This window comes from Hypanus sabinus, chromosome 4 (genome assembly GCF_030144855.1).
Source record: "Hypanus sabinus isolate sHypSab1 chromosome 4, sHypSab1.hap1, whole genome shotgun sequence".
Classification (NCBI taxonomy): domain Eukaryota; kingdom Metazoa; phylum Chordata; class Chondrichthyes; order Myliobatiformes; family Dasyatidae; genus Hypanus; species Hypanus sabinus.
In genome coordinates, this window is record NC_082709.1 from 158,220,434 (window position 1) to 158,242,364 (window position 21,931).

Genomic DNA, 21,931 nt, shown 5'->3' on the forward strand with positions numbered 1-21,931 from the left:
TACAATCACTGCCTCCCTTGAGCTTCCTCAAACTCCCTAATCAAATATGGGTCACTACATAATACCCAATCTAGAAATGCCATTTCCCATAAGCTGCTCTAAAAAAGCCATCTCATTGGCTTTCTTCAAATTCCCTGAAAAACACTAACCTGCTTTTTCCAATCTACTTGCATATTGAAATCTCCCAAGTCTATCAAAATATCGCCCTCCTTACATGTCTTTCCTATGTCCCATTGTAATTTGTTGCACACATCCTGGTTACTGTTCGACGGCCTATATATGATTCCCATCAGGGTGTTTTTAAACTTGCAGCTTCTTAAGTCTACCTACAAGGATTCTACATCTTCTCATCCTATGTCACCTCTTTCTAAGGATTTGATTTGAACGTAGTCCAAGTTCTTTTGCAGTGTGCCTAAAAGTACCTGGTAAAATTTCTGGAGTGATGCAAAGTGATCAGGAAGTGAATATTTTAATTCGTTTTTGAGAAAAACATTTTGGTTGTGCAATGCTGAAAGATGGTTAATTCAATTAAATTTCAATTTTAGATTTTAAAATCTTTTGGAGAGACTAATTCAAATCTGTTTATATGATCTTCAAACACATGAAATAAGAGAAAACTGATTACAGATAACCATAATAAATTGTAAACTTCATAGTTGTATTACACAGTCATTACAAAATTTTCTGGATTTATAAGTGCAACATATTTAAAATGAAAATGCATAGGTATATACACAAGATATTCAGTAGTGCATACAGTAAGAAAAAATTAGGAGAACATCAAAATCTAAATAAGAAAGTTTTGGAATAAGAGGGTGATCATAAGCAAAGGGTTTTCCTGATAATAATACTGCACATAAAAATAAAGAAATTTCAGACATTGGGAATAATTATTTTAATTTGGAAGAGGAGCATGGCCTGCCAAACACACAAGAAAACTAATGCTGAATTAAGGACAGGGACTCTTGAAAATCAGTGAAGGCAAATAAACGTGTTGAGGAAATTAATGGAACTAGAGTGGATGGCTTTCATCTCAGGATTTTAAAGAAAGCAAGGAAAAAAATGTTACATGTTCCCTAAGCACAATCTTAAAGGCCATAATAAGACCATAAGACATAGGAGCACAATTAGGCCATTCAGCCCATCGAGTGTGCTCTGCCACTTCATCATGTTGATTCATTTCCCTCTCAATCTCATTCTTCTGCCTTCCTCCTGTAACCTTTCACACTTTGACCTATCAAGATTCTATCAGCCTCAATCTTAAGTACACTGAATGACTTGGACTCCACAGCTACCAATGGCAACAAATTCTATAGATTCACCACCCTCTGGCTAAAGAAGTTCCTTTTTATCTCCATTCTAAATGGATATGCCTTTATTCTGAGATTGAGCCCTCTGGTCCTAGACTTCCCCACTATAGGAAACATCTTCCCCACATCCATTCTATCTTGGCTTTTCAATATTCTATCTGGCCTTCAATATTTGTTAGGTTTCAATGAGTTCCCCCTTCATTCTTACAAATTCCAGCAAGTACAGACCCAGAGCCGTCACTATTGTGAACTTCCTTTGAACCCTCTCCAATGTTACCCATCTTTTCTTAGATGGGGCCCAAAACTGTCTGAATACTCCAATACCTTATAAATCCTCAGCATCACATCCTTGTTCTTATATTCTAATCCTCTCAAAATGAATGGCAACATTGCATTTGTCTTCCTCACCACCAATCCAACTTGAAAGTTAACATTTCAAATCCTGCATGAGGCCTCCAAAGTCCCTTAGAACCTGAGATTTCTTAATTTTCTCTCTGATTTGAAAACAGTCCATTCTCCTAATCTGTCGAAATTCTTTGGCAGCCTCTCTGCTTCAACATTACCTGCCCCTCCTCCTATCCTCATATCATTCTGTACACTTGGTCACAAAGCCATCAGATCCATCGTCCAAATCATTGACGTACAACGAGAAAAGAAGTGGTCCCAAGACAGACCGCTGTGTAACACCGTTAAGTCACTGGCAGCCAACCAGAGAAAGCTCCGTTATTCCCACTCTTTGCCTCCTGCCAATCAGCCACTGCTTTATCCATGCTAGTATCTTTGCTGTAATACCATGGGCTCTTATCTGGCTTAGTAGCCTCACATGAGGCACCTTATCAAAGGTCTTCTGAAAATCCATGCACACAAAATTCATCAATTCTTTACCTTTCATGTTTGTTATTTTCTCAAATAATTCCAACAGATTTGTCAGACAAGATTTCCCTTAAGGCAACAATGCTGACTCTAGCCTATTTTATCGTGTGTCCCCAAGCACCCCGAAACCTCATTCTTAGTAATCAACTCCAATATCTTCCCAACCATTGAGGTTGTACTAACTGGCCTATAGCTTCCTTTCTTCTGCCTCCCTCCCTTCTTGAAGAGTGAAGTGACATTCGCAATTTTTCAATCCTCTAGAACTATGCCAGAATCTAGTGATTCTTGTAAGATCATTACTAATGCCTCCACAATCTCTTCAGCCACCTCTTGCAGGACCCTCGAGTGTAGTCTATCTGGTCCAGGTGTCTTAGCTTCCTTAAGACCTTTCACTTTCCCAAGCACATTCTCCCGAGTAATAGCATTTCAATGACTCCTGCCCCCTGACACTCTTGAACTTCTGGCATACAGCTAATGTCTTCCACAGTGAAGACTGATGCAAAATACTTATTAAGTTCATCCACCATTTCTTTGTCCCCCATTACTACCTCTTCAGCATCATTTTCCAGCAGTCCAATATCCACTCTTGCCTCTTTTACTTTTTATATATCTGAAAAAAAAACCTTTGATATCCTCTTTGGCTAGCTTCATATTTCATCTTTTCCCTTGTTATGTCTTTTTAAGTTGCCTTCTGCGGCTTCCAAGTCCTCTAATTTCCACTAATTTTTGCTCTATTATATACTCTGTCTTTTCCTTTTATGTTAGCATTGACCTCCCTTGTCAGCCACAACTGTATCATCCCGCCTTTAGAATACTATTTCTTCTTTGGGGTGTATCTATACTGTGCTTTCTGAATTGCTCCCAGAAATTCTAGCCACTGCTGCTTTGCCATCATCCCTGATGGTGTCTCGTTCCAATCAACTTTGGCCAGCTCCTCTCTCATGTTTTTTTAATTCCACTGTAAAATGATACATTTGACTTCAGCTTCTCCCTTTCAAATTGCAAGGTGAATTCTATCATATTATGATCACTGCCTCCTTAGGGTTCATTTACCTTAAGCTCCCTAATTAAATCCAGTACATTACACAAAACCCAATCCAGAATAGCTGATCCCATAGTGGGCTCAACCATGAGCTGCTCTAAAAAGCCATCTTGTAGGCATTTTACCATTTCTCTCTCTTGGGACTCAAAATCAGCACCAACCTTATTTTCTCAGTCTACCTGCCTATTGAGATCCTCCATGACTATTATAACATTGCCCTTTTGACATGCATTTCCAATTGTTATTTGTAGCCTACATCCAGATTATTGTTTGGAGGCCTGTATATAACTCCCATCAGGGTCTTTTTACCTTTGTAGTTCCTTAACTCTACCCATGAGGATTCTACATTTTCCAATCCTATGTCACCACTTTCTAAGGATTTTTCATTTTTTACCAACAGAGCAATGCCACTTCCTCTGCCCTTTTGATACAATGTGTATCCTTGGATGTTAAGCTCCCATCTATAATCTTCTTTCAGCCATGATTCAGAGATGCCCACAACGTCATATCTGTTAATCTCTAACTGCACTTAAAGATCATCTACCTTATTCCACATACTGCAGGCATCCAAATATAATGCCTTCAGTCCTGTATTCATCACCCTTTGTGATTTTATGCCCCGTTACACTGTAACTCATCCCACTGACTGCAATTTTACCCTACCATCTGTCCATTTTTCCTGATATTCTCACTATACACTACATCTGCTTGTATTCCCAGCCCCATCCTCAGCACTATCAATCAATTTCCCATCTCCCTACCAAATTAGTTTAAATCTACCCCAAACCTGCCCGTGAGGACATTAATCCCTCTCGGGTTCAGATGTAAAGGTCATATATTCTCCAGAAGTGATCCCAATGATCCAGAAATTTGAAACCGTTCCCCTTATCTCTGTTCCATAGCCACACATTCATCTGCCATATCATTCTTTTCTTACTCTCACTGGCACATCCTGGTGACTTAACGAGTCCTGGAGAATTGATTGGAAATTATGTATGTAGTTTAATTTGAGGCAAATGTCCTTAAATGATAGAACTACATGCAGTTCTGGTTTCCATACTTGAGGAAGGATTTACTGTCTTTGAAAGGCAGTGCAGAGGAGATTCACCACGTTCATTTCAGGGATGAAGGGGTTAACCTATGCGGAGCGATTGAGTCACCTGGGACTATATTCTCTGGAGTTTAGAAGAATGAGAGGCGATCTCATAGAAACATAAAAAATTTTGAAAGGGATAGATAAGATAGAAGTAGTAAAGTTATTTCCATTGGTAGGTCAGACCAGAACTAGGGGACATTGCTTCAAGATACAGAGAGGAAGATTTAGGATGGAGATTAGGAGAAACTGTTTTTTTTCCCAGAGAGTGGTGAATCCGTGGAATTCTCTACCCAGGGAAGCAATTGAGGCTTCTTCACTAAATATATTTAAGGAACAGTTAGATAGGTTTTTACATAGTATGGGAATTAAGGATTATTGGGAATAGGCAGGTAGATGGAGCTGAGTTTACAGACAGATTAGCCATGATCTAATTGTATGGCAGAGCAGGCTCGATGGGCTAGGTGGCCTACTCTTGCTCCTATTTCTTATGCTCTTTTCTAATGTTCAATCAGTTCATTAAAACTTCAGAATTTAACATTATGAAGATAGACAGGAAAAACTAAGAATGATGACTAAGGAACCTGATTTCTATTTTCAGACAATTGCTGGAGTCTATAGTTAACGTAGAATGACATACCTGATTAAGAGGCTTATTATTTGAAATTCCTGATGAAACTTAATATCGCCATATTAAAAATTCATTCAGGGACATAATGTAATGTTGAGACTTTTTTAAGGTGAGGCCTCACTTGAAGTATTGTGATCAGTTTTGGGCCCCTAATCTTAGAAAGGATGTGCTGAAACTGGAGAGGGTTCAAAGCAGATACACGAAAATGATTCCAGATTTGAAAGGCTTGTCATGTGAAGAGCGTGTGATGGCTCTGGGTCAGTAATCACTAGAATTCAGAAAAATGAGGAGAGACCTCATTGAAACCTATCAAATAGTGAAAGGCCTTGAAAGAGTGGATGTGGAGAGGATGTTTCCTCTGGTGGAAGTGTCTAAGACCAGAGGACACAGCCTCAAAAGAGAGGGGCATTCTATTAGAACCGAGATGAGAAGTAAATTCTTTAGACCATAAAACATAGGTGCAGAACTAGACCATTCAGTCCATCATGTCTGATTTGCCATTTCATCATGGCTAATTCTGGATCCCACTCAGCCTTATACACCTGCCTTCTTGCTATAAACTTTGATGCCCTACAGATCAGGAAACTATCAACTTCTGCCTTAAAATATATCTATGGACTTGGACTCCACTGCTGTCTGTAGCAGAGCATTTCACAGATTCACTATCCTCTGGCTAAAAGCTGCCAAGTGCTTCTCATATTTAATCCCTCCATTCCTGTCTGCGAACTCCTCTCGACTCTCTCCAATGTCAACACATTCTTCCTGAGATATGGGCCCAAAGCTGTTGACAATACTTTAGCCAGAGAGTGGTGAATCTGGGGAATTTTTTGCCACAAGCAGCTGTGGAGGTCAAGTCTTTACGTATTTTTAAGGCAAAGGTTGATAGATGATTAATTGGTCTGGGCAGGAAAGAATACAGGGAGAAGGCAGGGGATTGGAACTGGGAAGAAAATTGGGTGAGCTATGATGAAATGGTGGAGCAGACTCGATGGTCCAAATGGCCTAATTCTGCTCCTATATGTTATGGTGTTACATCTTATTTTAAGGGATACCTAAAATTATAACAGGATTGTTATTTATGGATTTTATTTATATACATAAACTTCTAGAGTTCATTTAAAAACATTATGTAAGAAACTGTTAGCTAAGGTGGAAACACATTGTATGAAGTAAAATGTTTGATCTGTTTAAGACACCAGTTGAGCAGATGACACAGCAGAGATAACGGGTGATGAAGGGTCTTGGCCCAAAACATCAACTTCCTTTCAGTAGATGCTGCTTGAACTCCTGCTGAGTTCATCCAGCATTTTGTGTGAGGTATTCAGTCTGGCAGGGTGTGACCAGAGGGTCACTATTATTAGTAATAAAATATCTAAATTTGTAGAAATCCACTTCTTCAAGTTTGCTACTGACTGAAGTATATGCAACTGTGAAAGAAGTGTAGATGCAAGTATCTAGAACAGTGCAAAATGGTTTCAATGCAAATAATAATCATGTCTGTAGATTTGCAGATCTTCACAGTATATAGATTGATAAATATTATGGACACATACAACAGTTTTAAGAAGGCAAATGGAGTAAATACAAAAAATGTTAAAAATACTCAGCAGGTCAGACAGGAACATTGAAGAAAGAAAACGGATAATATATCAAATCATCAGTCTTTCATCAACATATGAATATAATTCCTGAGCTTTGCACCTAGAGCACTGAAATACAACAGGGTAGTTTATCCTCAGCAATACAACATTTTAGTAAATCCACACCTGGGGTATTCTGAGCAGTTTTGTCCATCGTATTTGCACGAATATTTTGACCTTGGAGCATGGATTTAACAGAATAATATCCAAACTCCAGGAGCTAAATGATGAGGAAGGACATAAAAATTGGAAATAAAACCAGAAAATGCTATTAACCCTCAGCGGGCAGGGAACATTTATAGAAAGAGAAACAGAGTTTTAGGTTGAGGACCCTTTGTCAAGAGTGAATGAGATAAGGCTGGTGATGTTTGTTGACATGACTAGGTTCCTGAGAATAGCCAGGGTGTAGTTAATAAGAACACTGACCTTGATCTTTTGATTTGTGTGTGCTGTCAGCAGACTGAAAGCACGCAAGAATAATAATACTGTTCAAGATAAGGAGATAAATAAACCTGGATATTGCAGGTCAGTAGATCCTAAATGAGATGTAGGAAATACTAGAGCTCAGTAGCAAGGGCAACATAATCCTAACCTGCACAAGTGTAGGTTAGTAAAACAGAAATGAATCACATCTGAGCAAAGGAGAGGTTAAGGAATATGGAAGTAATGAGAAGTAAGTAAAAAATTTAGAGAATTATTTTGAAAAGAGAAACATGATTTAAAGGCACAGTGGTAGTTTGCTTACGTAATATTGTGATATGAGTCAGTTATCAGATGTAATGACTGATGAAAAGTATGTAGTTAGTTCTCAGCAGATGAGATCAGAACCATTGCTTTATTGCTTTTGAACATATAGTCAACATGGCTATTTAGGAGTACAATCTGAAGTTGATCTGAAACAGTAATGTATCAAGGGAGCATGATGTAGAATTTGGAAGGAAATAGTGAAAGAGGATGGCAGATGGATTCTTATCTGGATAAGTGTGACATCATGAATTTTGAGGCTGCCATGCATTTTGAAAGATATTTTGAGGGTGAGGGTCCTGTGTTCCCTTTATAATTCTGGTTTTCTATACAATTGTAAAGGCTACCTTGCAGGCTGAGTCAGTGGTAAGGAAGGCAAAAGCAATGTTAGCATTCATTTCGAGAGAACGAGAAGAACAACGATGTAACACTGAGGAATTATAAGGTATTGGTCAGACTGCACGTGCAGTATTGTGAGCAGTTTGGAGCACTGTATCTAAGAAAGGATGTACTGGCATTGGAGCTTCAGGAGATTCACAAGATTGATTTTGGGAATGAAAAGGGTTAATGTATGAGGAGAGTTTGATGCTCCTGAGCCTGTACTTACTGGAGTTGGGGGGGGGGGGGCATGAATCTCATTGAATATTGTAAGACCTGGATAGAGTGGATGTGGAGAGATTGTTCCTATAGTAGGGGAGTCTAGGACTGGAGGGCATACCCACAGAATGGAGGGGCATCCCTTTAGAATAGAGCTGAGGAGGAATTTCTTCAGTCAGAGGGTGGTGAATCTGTAGAACCATAGAACATTACAGCACAGAAACAGGCCAGTTGGTCCTTCTTGGCTGTGCCAAACCATTTTTCTGCCTAGTCCCACTGACCTGCACCTGGACCATATCCCTCCATACACCTCTCATCCAGGTGCCTGTCCAAGTTTTTCTTAAATGTTAAAAGTGAGCCCGCATTGACCAAATTCGCATTTGTAGAAATAATTGCCCCAGACAACAGTGGATGCCAAATAATTGGGAATATTTAAAACAGTGACTGATTGGATTGGAAACCAGAAGAAGAAAAAGATGAGGAAATTGAGAGTTGGATTTGCTTATGTTAGAACAGGAGCTGTAGAATCTTAACTGGGTGTACGTTTAGGGAAGGAACAGGAATCAGGAGAATGTTGGAAATTTCAAGCATGGAAATTGAAACACAGCGGAGCATAGCAGATTGACTTAAGTGGACATCGATGTGGGGGTGGATCAACATGCACTCTGACGTATGGGATGTGGTATCCGAATTTCAGAATTTGTCAGGCCACAGGTTGTGAACTCTAGGGGTCAGCACGAATAAAGCTGACAGAGGGGATTGGAGTTTGTGAAATGAGGGAAAATTTCAGAATAACTTTCACTGTAGTGGTTGGATTGATTTTATTTGATCAGCGGCCAGATAATGATTAACAGAGAAAATATGCATGCATTGGATTATGAAATGAACTGAAAATGCACGAAATATACAGGAAGTGAGTGAGCATCCGGAGAAGAATGTTTGTATCCGTTTTCCGTTTCGGTTTGAAGTTAAAACTAGCAATGGTTGAAGCCCACCACCCAGGGCAAGCCCTCTTCTCATTGTTACCCTCAGGAAGGGGGTACAGATGCCTGAAGGCTCACACTCAGCGATTCAGGAACAACTCTTCCTCTCTGCCATACGATTTCCAAATGGACATTGAACCCATGAACCCATGCCACTCCTTCTGTTTTTTGTGCACTACTTATTTTAATTTAACTATTTAATATACATATATAGTTACTGTGATTCATTTTTCTATACTTAACACGTATTGCATTGTACTGCTGCCCGCAAAATTAACAAATTTCACGACATGTGCCGGTGGTGTGAAACCAGATTCTGATCCTGACACCCTTAATAATTCTGATCGTCTGCTCTCCTTTCTGAACCTTTTTAGGTCAATCTTTCGGTCATGTGCCTACAATCGCCGAAAACACTAGGCAGCATTTTATTCGGAAGCGCTGTAGGGTAACTTTAATTTCGTCTAATTTCAAATAAAGTTAATATAATTAACGTATTTGTCTCCTCCTTGCACTGCCTGAGCCAACATAGGTTTGCAAGAGCAACCCCACCCCTTCTCTTTTCATCATTACCAGTAACGTAGGCTGTTCTTGCGTTTACCGTAATTCCAGCCCCTTTGCTGTGATCTTACCCGTTTATTGGGACGAACAGGAAGTGAAGGAGAGGCATAATAAGCCTGCCTCCCGGAAGACGCAACAGAAAAAATATTTGTGGTGGGGTGTTTGCAACATCAGTTGCGAGGGAGTCCTGCAATCAGTCCCGGAGTACACTTTTTCTGTCCACCCCCGTATTCCTGAACCGAGCTGAAGGATGATCCTGGATCGAGGGACCGAGAACTCGAGCGACAGCTGCGAAGGCGAGAACTGGCTGGGGTCGAGCCCCATCAACCTGGGCTCCTTCTACCAGAGTTCGCCCACGGCCAGCGAGCCGCGCTCGCCCGCCTCGCCGCAGTCCGAGGCGTCCAGCTCCAGCGTCCCATCCCCAGGTATAAGCGCAACCCCGTCTCCGGCCGGCACGGGTGCAGCCCCAAACCCCTGCTTCCGAGCCCGGGCCACGGAAGGTCGCCTCCGGGACCGGTTGAAGCGCCGCCCACCTTCCGTCGAAATGGTATTCGCCTGCCCAGTCGTCGCTTCTCACCTAGCCGGGTGAGGGTATCGTCGCCTTCCGCACCCACCCCAATCGTAGTCACTTCCTATCCCGCTCGTCAAGCGAGCCTGCCCTCCGCATCGGATTTAACCCCCCTCGCCCGGCACCAATACAGCCACTCACCTCCCCACTCTTCCCCACAAATCAAACCAAGTGGGAAGGGGCCGCTTTCCTCCCTCGGACTTCCGGCCACTACCTCCAGCCCCCCGCCTGCATGTCCAGCCGACAACCACCGCCTACCCCACCCCCTTGCTCGAACCATCCGCTGGTAAAGACACATCCGCCGCTCTCCTACCCATTCCCACTACAGCTCGCCTGCTGCCCACTCGTCCGTTTCCAGCGTTTAATTTTTAATACTTCCTGGGGCCTGAGTCTTAAGATTTAGCTTATTTTCCGCTCTAGATTCACTTCGTGCACAATTCTTTTCCTCTGCATCGAGCTATTTTGATCGGCGTGTAGAGCAGGGCTGCGATGTACTGTGAGCGGGGCTTCTTTTCCAAAATAAATTGTTTAAACCGGTATTGTGCTGATTTAAATAAAACATTGAGAACAGTGTCCTTTTGACTGCACCCACGCGAACGGTTTTCTTTTAAACGTCATGATTAAACTGCCGCAACAAATGGTCTAGAACAGGAAGTTGGTCTCAGTTTTTGAATTCTGCAACAGAGGCGACTTTCCTGGCCCAGATAGCTTAAAATCACAATTTAAAATGACGATTGTTCAGCCTGGAAACAGCATCTTTCTTTCAGGCATACAGCGAGTTAAATTGACCTGGTGGCTTTTGGTGTTTGCCCAGTGACTGGGGTGGTTTGGCGTAGGTGCCACATAGATTCATTTTCCTAGCCTTTTTCAGGCTTGAGTCAGCTGCTGCCTTGGACTGGGTTTTTCCACAGTCCAATAACTTGGGGTGGTTATTCCAGTCCCGGCCCATTTAGCTCAGCTTTGATTCCAGGATTGCAACATTTGTTCCCGAGTCAGATGGCACCAGGATCAAGTCCTATTCTAGAAAGTTCAACGTGGATATATCCACACTTCAGATAAGTTTAAATCAAAGTCCATCTGCACAGTCAGTGGTATACAGAATATCTTACTGCACTGCTTTTAAAGAGAACCAAGTGAGTTGTCCTTCATGTGAAGGTTATAAACAAATTATCTGGTTGTCATTGTAATACCGTCTCTAGGAGCTGGCTGGGTGTAAATTGGCTACGACTTAAAATAGTCACCCTTCCATTTTCTTTTATAGAGTCCTGTTCAGGGACAAAGGCTCTGAAACAGCCCTTCCAGGGAGTCAGGGTAAAGAACCCTGTGAAGGACCTCCTTAATTATTTCAGGAGCACCCGCTCAGGCACCAAGCTGGAAAGTCACTTGGTAACTATTTGATTATTATGTTTTTTAGTAATGTTTAATCATAGCAAGCCCATTTAAATAGTGAAACATTTGAAAAATACATGGCATTTTAACTTGTGTCATTGACCTTATTGTACTCTTTGATGAAATCTATTGCAGAGAATCATGTACATTGTTTTATAGAATTATCTTTCTTCTTTAATTTAGCCTCAGTCAAACTCATCAGAAGAACAATTTTCTCGTAAGTACATAGCTTGCTAATTTGTATTTTTAAAACCAGAACATCAATGTATAGTACTATATGGTTTTCCCAAAATGTACTCAGTACTGGCAGGCATTGCTATACAGAGAGACCTCAGGATACAAGTACATGGTTCCTTAAAAGCAATGATACAGGTGGACAGGATGCTGAAGAATGCAAATGACATGATTGCCTTCATTTTGTGAGGTTACGATGTCAGGTTGCAGCAGTATTGACAATATTTTGAGAACCTTGTGTAGTTCCAGTTGACATGCGAGAAAAATGTGCTAAAGAGGTGCAGGAAAGATTCACCAGGATGTTGCTTTGATAGGGGGCTTTGCTTTAAGGGGAGCCTGAGTCTGTGTTCCCTGGAGTAAAGGAGACTGAAAGATCCATAAAATCATGAGAGGCAGAGCTAGGGTAGAGAGCCAATGTTGTTTCCCTTGGAAAGGGTGTCTACAACTAGAGAACATGTTTCTAAACTGAGAGTGAGGAGGTTTAAAGGGGATAAATTCTTCACTAATACAGTAGAGTCACAATAAAGTACAGCACAGAAATGGGCCCTTTGGCCTGTCGACTCCATGCCAAACCATTTACACAGCCTAGTCGCATTGAACTGCACCTGGACCATAATCCTCCATACTCCTCCTATCCAAGCTTCTCTTAAACTTTGAAATCAAGCTTACATGCACCACTTGCACTGACAACTTGTTCCATACTCTCAAGATATTATGAGTGAAAAAGTTTCCCCTCATGTACCCCTTAAACTCTTCACTTTTCACCCTTAACCCATGACCTCCATTTGTAGTCCCACCCAACCTCAATGGAAAAGGCCTGCTTGCAATTACCCCATTTATACCCCCCTCATAATTTTTTGTACCCCTATCAAATTTCCCTCAATCTTCTATGTTCCAAAGGATAAACCCTTTAAGTTATTCAATCTTTCTTTATAACTCAGGTTCTATGGTCTTGGCAACATCCTTGTAAATTTTCTCTAAACTCTCTCAACTTTATTTACTTCCTGTAGGTAAGTGATTAAGACTGCACACAATACTCCAAAATCTTGTGCAACTTCAACATAACATTCCCATCTTCAGTACAAAATGCTTTGATTTATGAAGGCCAATGTGCCAAAAGCTTTCCTTACAACCCGCTCTACTTGTGACACCACTTTCAATTAGTTATGGACCTGTGTTCCCAGATCCTTTTGTTCTTCTGCACTCCTCAGTGCCCTAATGTTCACTGTGTAAAACCTGCCCAGGTTGGTCCTACCAGAGTGCAATACCTCACAATTGTCTGTGTTAAGTTCTATCTGCCATTTTTCTAGCTGGTCCAGATCCTGCTGCAAGCCATAATAGTCTTCATCGCTCTCCACTACACCCTCAATCTTGGTGTCATCCACAAATTTGCTGATCCAGCTAACCACATTATCATCCAGATCATTGATATACAGTAGATGGCAAAAACAAAGGACCCAGCACCGATCCCTCTGGCACTCCACCAGTCATAAGCCTCCAGTTAGAATGGCAACCGTCTACTACCACTCTCTGCTTCTCTCACAGAGCCAATGTCTAATCCATTTTACTACCTCATCTTGAATGCCAAGCGACTGAACCTTGACGAATCTCTCATGCGGGACCTTGTCAAATGTCTTTCTAAAGTCTTTGTAGACAACATCCACTTCCCTCCCTTCATCAACTTTCCAGATAACTTCTTTGAAAAACTTTTTAAGATTGGTTAGACCCAATCTACCATGCACCAAGCCATGTGGACTATACCTAATCAGTCCATGTCTATCCAAATACTCATATGTCTGGTTCCTTAGGACACCTTACAATAACTTTTCCACTACTGACTTCAGGCTCACTGGCCTATAATTTCTTGGTTTATTTTTAGAACATTTCTTAAACAACGGAACAACATTAACTATCCTCCAGCACCTCACCTGTGACTAAGTATGATTTGAATATTTCTGCTAGGGCCCCTGAAATTTCTGCATTTGCATTCCACAGGGACTGAGGGAACACCTTGTCAGGCTCTGGGGATTTGTCCACTCTAACTTGCCTCAAAACAGCAAACGCATCCTCCTCTGTAATCTGTAGAGGCCCACGACCTTGCTGCTGCTTTGCCTCACTTCTATAGACTCAGGGTCCATCACCTGAGTAAATACAGATGCAAAACAGTTCATTTAAACTCTTCCCCCACTTCTTTTGGCTCCATGCATAGATTACCATATTGATCTTCCAGAGGACCAATTTTGTCCCTTGCAGTTATTTTGCTCTTAACATATCTGTAGAATCCCTTAGGGTTCTCCTTCACATTGTCTGTTAGAGCAACTTCATCCTTCTTTCAGCCTTCCTGGTTGCCTTCTTAAGTGTCCTCTTGTATTTCTTTTACTCCATAGGTACCTCATGTGTTCCTACCTGCCTGTGCCTGCTTTGTACCTCCTTTTTTTTAACCAGGGCCTCAAAATCTCTTGAAAACCAATGTTCCCAACTTGTGTACTGGGTATCTGGAAGGTGCTGCCCAGGGGACATGATGGTGGCAGGAACAGTAACAGTCTTTAGGAGTAAGACAACAGAGATATGCCCCAAATGCAGATAACTTAGTCAGCATAGATGAGCTGACCTGAAAGGCCTTTTTCCATGCTATACAATTTTATGACTGTAAGTGAGATTGGTATCAATATGTATGATGGTCACATGGAAACAGTGGTCCGAAGGATCCATTTCTATGCCGTATTATTCGGACACTATTAACCAGCTTTTTTTACTAAACAGAAATAAGAGATATCCTGAATTGCCGAAAGAGATCAGCTTTGGAGAACCTGATCGATGCACCTCCATATAAACAATCTGCACCACCTGTATCATCCTATCCATTGGTAAGAATATCCAACGGTCTTTCAAAATGTAGCTTTATTTTCATTATTTCTATAATCTTTAGGTTTGGAGATGACATTAATAAGATGCTGTAGGGAACTTGGGGATGGAAAAAAAGTCATTTTATCAAAAGGCAGTGAAGCTGTGGTGCAGTTACTACTTGTTATGCTACTTGAAAAATATTGTGTAATTTTGCAAAATAAGGTTATTCACTTCTTTCCAATTTAGACTCCACCCCAGACTCCAAACTCTGAGAATTCAGATGGATGCCATAAAACCGAATCAAGAAATGATGTAAATCCAGATGTTCTTGAGGCTATAATAAACATGTTGCAGAATGATGCCCATGAGATTTCTCTGAATACAGTTCAGGTCAACTGGGCCAAGAATAATCATGCTCCTCAAAGAGATGAGAAATTGCACAACAACAGTTATATGCAGGAACTAAGCGACTGCCAACTATCCCCTGAACGGTGCCAGGAATTTCAGCCATACCCAGTGCAGAGTCCTCCACAAATCTCTGGACAACAGGAGGGGCTTCAGCCACTTCAAGTTCTTGCCAGTAGACTGGACCAAGATTTTCAACAGATCCCAAATGATATTCGAGGCCTTCCTTTTCCAGTGCATCTGAATCCATCCATGCCCAATGAGTTCTCATTTTTTCCAGTTAGTCATCAAATTGTGGGCAGTCCGCAACCATCTGAATGTTATATGCAAGCTTGTGGATCTCTACAGCCCAACTCCCAGGGTGATGTATTACAGCCTGCCTCCTTGTACTATTCATCACAATGTCAAGGCAAGTCCTTCTTTGAATGGCAACTTGAACAAGAAGAGAAGAAGTTGTCCCATCTTACTCAAGAGCAACTTCTTTCCAAAGACTCTGATGGTGATACGTAAGTGGTTTCTAAATATTTTGTTCTTGCCAATTTTTAATATACTCTGTTTTACATATGTGGCATTTTCCCATTTTAGGGCATCATGCCCTTTGGACTTGTTCCCAGGGTTCACCTGGAAAATGTACTTGCTCTTTTTGTAACTGGGGATTTCTGTTTCTAAATCTGAAATAGTAGAATGATGGTTAAAATTTATATGGGGAAGATATTGGTATTGTAATGCCTTCAATTTAAAAATCTTGGAAAAAACTTTTATATTTTCCAGTCTTTTACACATTGCTGCTGCACAGGGTAGACGTGCTCTTGCCTATGTCCTTGGAAAGAAGATGGCTGCAGTTAATATGATCGATGTTAAAGAACACAATGGTCAGGTAAGCATACATTGTCACAACAGGCATTTACTGGACATCGTCACGAATTTTGAGGATTAATTTAATCCTCTCTGAGCGGTGTCTCAGAAAGGCAGTGTCCACTATTAAGGACCTCCAGCACCCAGGGCATGCCCTTTTCTCACTGTTACCATCAGGTAGGAGGTACAGAAGCCTGAAGGGACACACTCAGCGATTCAGGAACAGCTTCTTCCCCTCTGCCATCCGAATCCTAAATGGACATTGAAGCTTTGGACACTACCTCACTTGTTTTTCATATACAATATTTCTGTTTTTGCACGTTAAAAATATCTATTCAATATACGTAATTGATTTACTTGTTTAGTTATTATGTTTTATTTATTTTCTCTCTCTCTCTGTTAGATTATGTATTGCATTGAAATGCTGCTGCTAAATTAACAAATTTCAAGTCACATGCCAGTGATAATAAACCTGATTCTGATAAATCACTAGATGATTTATTAAAATCTATCTTTAGATTTCTTTCTAAAATCTTTCTCTATCTTCACATTATTTTAAGTTTCTCGTTTGAACACAACAGATAATCTTCCATTTAAAGCTTTATCGAAGGCAAGAATCTTAGTATTAATGTATACTTTCTAGGTAATGTTTAACTGAAATAGATTTGTTTATCAGTCACTGCATGACTTGCAGTTTGCAACAGCTACATTATTTGCTTATTACAATACTTTCTTATCGGTTTGGCATTTGCTATTTTTCCCCCATTCATTTCCTTGTACAATTTGATTCCTTTCTCTTTTGTAGAGTGCTTTGCAAGTAGCTGTTGCTGCCAACCAGCACTTGATTGTTCAGGACCTAATAACCCTTGGAGCACAAGTGAATACTTCGGATCGCTGGGGCAGAACGCCACTGCATGTAGTTGCAGAAAAGGGTCACTTTCAAGTGCTTGTGGTAGGTGCTTATTTTAAAATCTTCAGATCCTATAGAGACCTCAACTTTAGGAGACTGCTGAGGCATATAAAAACACTTGCTTTGCAAATGAACATTCTTTTTCATAAACAGTAGAGAGACTCTGCCCAAATGTCGACTGTTTATTCTCCTCCATAATCTGGCTTGCTGAGTTCATCCAGCGTTTTATGTGTGTTGCTCAAGATTTCCAACATCCGCAGTATCTTTCAAAGGTTTCCTATCTTTTGGATTGTATTTAAAATCAAAATACATTTTAAAATGTGTACCTTTTGTGGAAGCCGAAGTGCTGTCATTATCTGAAAGATTCTTCTATAATTCTGGGATATTGTTCTTTAAGTTCCAAATGAAGTGAAGTCTTGCCTCAATTTTTCTATGTATCTTTACCTTTCCACCATTTAATCCATACTCTTGCAAACCGAGATATGCTTAATGACATTATTGAGCTAAAGTTTACTTGAGATAGTTAAAGCAGCTTTCCCGACAGGTTATTTTCCTCAACCTGGAAATTTGAGCAAGCACTTTGCCATACATCTTCCCATTTCTCCTTTTTACATTACTCTTTTCATGTGTGTATCTCTGAAAAAACTGAGGCCAGACTTTAGTGTTAGAGCTGTTTTGTAAATATATGTTAAGAAATCCATTTTTAAATTGACTGAGTAAACTATTGCACCTCATTTGTTCTAATATTTGAATGAACAAACCATACACCACAAGCTTTTTCATTTTGGTTGATTGCTATTCACACGTTCTCTCTGTTTCCTTTCAGGCCATTGAAAAAGGAATTATACGAAATTGTCAGCATCTCAATCTGGAAACTACAAACTTTGATGGTAAGATCTCTTAGTGGTCCTAGCGCAGGTGATATATTGGCACTGGCAAGGATCCAGAGGGTGGATCATGAGAATGATCCTGGGGATGAGGAGCGTTTGATGGCTTGGGTTGATGGCCTGTTTAATGTCTTCAGAAGAATAAGGGAGAACCTTATTGAAACCTGTTGGATGTTGAGGGGTCTAGATAGAAGGAACGTGGAGAGGATATTTCGAGCAGTGGGCATCAGAGGGCACTGCCTTAGAATAGTAGGGTTCCTCCCTTTAAAAGAGAACTGTGGAGGATTTTTTTTAAGCAGGGAGTGGTGAATCTGTGGAATTCATTGCCTCAGATGGTTTTGAAGGCCAACTCACTGGGTGTACTTGAAATGGAGCTTGATAGGCTCTTGATTGGTAAAGGTGTTGAAGATTCCAGGAGAATGGGGTGAGAGGGATAACAAACAAACCAGAATTGAATGGCTGAGCAGATTTGATAGGCCAAAAAGCCTAATTCTGCTCCTATGTTTTGTGATAGGGAGATAAAGCTCTGTCTAAGTTAGTTTAATAGATAACTCCTTTAAATCATTATGTAATGTTGAATGATGCAGGAATTTCTCAAATATTATGTAAAAAGAGAGTAAAGTAGAACATGAGAATATCAATGGACCAAAACAAGTTGTATTTTCTTATTTGCATTAGTTTTCATTCACTGCCAACAGTAAATAATGATGCAAACACCTTGCAAATTTCTTTTTTGTCATAGGCATGACTGCTCTGCATTGTGCAGTCCTGGCCCAGAACCGTGTGGTGCATGAACTTCAGAATAAAATTCAACAGCATCCTTGTTCTCTTGAGACACAGGAGCTGTCCATGAAAAGCAAGAACTTATTGGACACCATTAAAACCTTATTACAAATGGGAGCATCTATTGAAACTCGGGTGAGTTCAGTTTTGGCTCTAATCAGGCCATGGAGAGAACAGGCACCGCTAAAATAGCTCCAGGCGGTTTAATGAAATTACAAATGATAAATCATTTGACTTTGAAATTTTAGAATAACTATTTAAATTTTCCCAGGATCGGAAAAGTGGTCGCACTCCTCTGCATTTGGCTGCAGAAGAAGCAAATGTTGATCTTTTGCGTTACTTTCTCGAGCAACCAACCAGTCTGAATGTTGTAAATGCTAAGGTAAGATTATAAACATAGCAACCAACAACTGTTCACTCAATAAATCTGATGTGTGGCAGTGAGGAAAGCAACTGACACCTTTACAATGCCCAGCCAGCTTTGCTAAGTTTTCTTAGGTCTGCATGTATACACAGCAGTGTTAGAACCATCTTATTTGTTAATTCAAATATCTAATCAGCCAATCATTGCAGCAATTCAATGCATAAAAGCATACAGGCATGGTCAGGAGGTTCAATTATTGTTCATACTAAACGTCAGAATGGGAGAAAAAGTGTGAGCTAAGTAACTTTGATTGTGGAATGATTGTTGGTACCAGGTGGGTGATCTCCTGGGATTTTCATGCACAACAGTCTCTCTAGAGTTTACACGCACAGCTGTCTAGGAGTGAGCAGCAGTTCTGTGGGTGAAAACGCCTTGTTAACGAGAGAAGTCGGAGGAGAAGGGCTAGACTGGTTCAAGCTGACAGGAAGTTGACATTAACTCAAGTAACCACACGTTACAATAGTGGTGTGGAGAAGATCATCTCTGAATGAACAACACATCAAACTTTGAAGCAGATGGTTATGGCAGCTTTAGAATTCAATCCTGTAGCTAACAAAGTGGCCATTGAATGTAACGTACAAGTACTACTGTTTGTCACTTCACAAAATGTTCAATGCTGTCCGAATGATTATGTTGATGTGAAAATGGATTAAAACCTACTGTATATTTTATTTAAATGTATGATATTTGTGTTTAATGTATAATTTTCCCTATGTTGAAATGATTAAAGTAAGATTGTTCGATGAAACCTACGATGAAGTTTTTGACCAATAAAAGTTTTGCTTTTATTTTCAGGCTTATAATGGGAACACTGCACTTCATGTTGCAGCTGGCATGCAGGACCGGGTCAGTCAGGTAGATGCTGTCCGGCTTCTGATGAGAAAGGGAGCAGATCCCAGTGCCAGAAACTTGGAGAATGAACAGCCAGTACATCTTGTGCCGGACGGTTTAAGAGGAGAAGAAGTAAGTGGTTGCAGACAGAAACAAATCCATTCTTTAAAATATGTACCTCCAATTTTGTCTGCGGCAGCAACCCAAAAAATTACTTCATAAAAGATAATTAGGAAGAAAAGTAATTTATTAAAATTACATGAAATGAACTAATATTGTTTACTCTGACTTCGTACTTGCAGGTCAAGCGCATTTTGAAGGGGAGAGCTGCTCAGTCAAGAGTGCCATTCTTCTGACTTCCTATTTTGGGAAGTTTGCTGTCACCCTCACTGTCAGTTAGGCAGTCTTGTTAGTTTTGTATAGAGATATTTGCGAGTTATGTGCAAATGTGTGTTGTTTCTGTGAAAGAAACTTTAATTGTTGACTACTGTGTAGTACTTTAAAAAACATACTAATGGTAGTATTAACCGTTTTATCTTGCTTTAGCATAAGCATAAGGGATTCAGTTGACTTTAGATCAAGTGGCCTGGATTTTGTAGTCAGAAGTGAACTGATTGCTCCAGGTTGAAGTGAATCGACCATAAATTGTGCCTCCCCTTTTCCTGCATTAGTTTGTGACTGTAACATTGCAATCAATCTCACTGAAGAGTTCTTGTGAACGAAAGAAAGGGCATCTGTCTTAGATTTTAAACACATCAGAGCACAAAATGAAAGTCGTAATACACGTCAGGTCAGGGCTGAAACAAAATTTAAAATATTTCATAATGCACTTTTGAAATATTGAATTGTAATCCACAGAAAAAAAGGAGTAAGTTTGCTAATTAGTAAAAACCATTTATAATGTTGTTCGAAAGCTCACTTGCATCTTCAGCAAAACAGTACATTATTTTAAGGTGTTTATCAGCAAGGACCATATGTAAATGTTGGATTGTATTTTACTTAATTACATTTGAAAAGGCTAAGTAATGCAGCTTGTAGAAGAACATTAGTAACAAACTGACATTATAATAATACACTGGTTGGCAATTTTGTACTCGATACAAATGGCAAAATCCAGGACATTATTGATTAAAAATTGTAATGCATGGGATCAGTGTGACATATAATATTCAGATGCATATCTTATCTTAACTTCAAAATTGCAACTTGAATATATTTAATTATCTTTGTAATTTTTGCTCTAAACCAGGTGTGCATCAGTGGGTGTTGTTTGTTCAAACTTACTTCATCCAGTAAGTTGGTAGAACATTTGGGTCACTATGTTCAGGTGAAACAATGCACGTAGTTTGAAAAAGAGTTGATAAGGGGTGAAGGGCATTTCTGTTTTTAAATACTGACATTTCGAGATTTGTCGTGATTCATCCACTTGTGTGAATAGAACTTTTTGGGTCTAGCCACATGTACCATTGATGCAATGAAAGCATATTACTTCTGCAAACTGTAAGTTTTCTACTTGGGAAATGGCTTACTTTTTGATTTTTTTATATTTATATATTCCTTTTAACAGGAAGGACTAGCCAGGTTTATCGCATGCATTTGTCTAGGAGATTCTGAGATTGGTAGATCTACTAATTAATAGTTTTGGGATTTTTTTAAGTGTGAGGATTGTTATTAGGAAGAAAGAGGTTTCAGGAAAATAAGAGGTAGAGTATGGAAATTATTAAAGTTAAGCACTGATTCTCAGATTTTGATTGAGGGAGAAAGTGACAAGTGGATTGAGACTTTTGGATTGGTGTACAAGTGTTACATATCCACTTCCTGAATTCCTTAGGTATATAAATGTATTTTGTATTCTTTAATGTTTGTATCTACAGGTATATGATCATAGTTCTCATTGAGGAAAATCTTGTATTTCCTAATTCAGTATGCCTGATCCAAATTTTTTTCTTATGATATTTAACTTAGTTTTTAAGCTAACTTTGTTGATAATGAAATTAACTTTTTAATCATTAAATCTACACCATATTTCAACTTTGTACATTTAAAGTGCTAATAATTTGATATTTGGGGGTATTTTGGTAAATCAATGAAGTATGTCTTGTGGACAGATTTTCACTGTTAGTTTATGCAACATTACATTAAAGATTTTATGTATTGGCTATCTTGGTGAGAGTATTTATTTTTGGAAATTCCTTGTTCCTTCTGGTCTAACAGTTTTAAATAAACATGTTAAGATGACATCTTTAGTGATTGACATGCACTTTACCATGGTATATGGATGAAAGAAAAATGTAGGGCTGTGTGGGCTGGGAGTCTCACATAGTCTG

At 39.8% G+C, this 21,931-nt stretch overlaps 1 protein-coding gene across 1 annotated transcript; it reads left to right on the plus strand.

The window, feature by feature from the left end:
* Positions 1-8,845: 8,845 nt before the first annotated feature.
* Positions 8,846-21,763, plus strand: nfkbiz (nuclear factor of kappa light polypeptide gene enhancer in B-cells inhibitor, zeta). Its single transcript, XM_059968542.1, has 12 exons — positions 8,846-9,896; positions 11,301-11,425; positions 11,612-11,645; positions 14,426-14,529; positions 14,756-15,420; positions 15,686-15,791; positions 16,575-16,721; positions 17,506-17,569; positions 18,309-18,484; positions 18,621-18,731; positions 19,569-19,736; positions 19,907-21,763. The coding sequence occupies exons 1-12, from the start codon at positions 9,722-9,724 to the stop codon at positions 19,958-19,960; spliced, it is 1,929 nt and encodes a 642-aa protein (XP_059824525.1). The 5' UTR covers positions 8,846-9,721; the 3' UTR covers positions 19,961-21,763.
* The last annotated feature ends 168 nt before the right edge of the window (positions 21,764-21,931 follow it).

Coding starts and splice junctions, on each gene's coding strand:
- nfkbiz (XM_059968542.1), top strand. CDS start 9,722: ATGATCCTGGATCGAGGGACCGAGAACTCGAGCGACAGCTGCGAAGGC. Junction 11,646..14,425: donor ATCAGAAGAACAATTTTCTC/GTAAGTACATAG, acceptor TTTACTAAACAG/AAATAAGAGATATCCTGAAT. Junction 18,485..18,620: donor GAGCATCTATTGAAACTCGG/GTGAGTTCAGTT, acceptor AAATTTTCCCAG/GATCGGAAAAGTGGTCGCAC.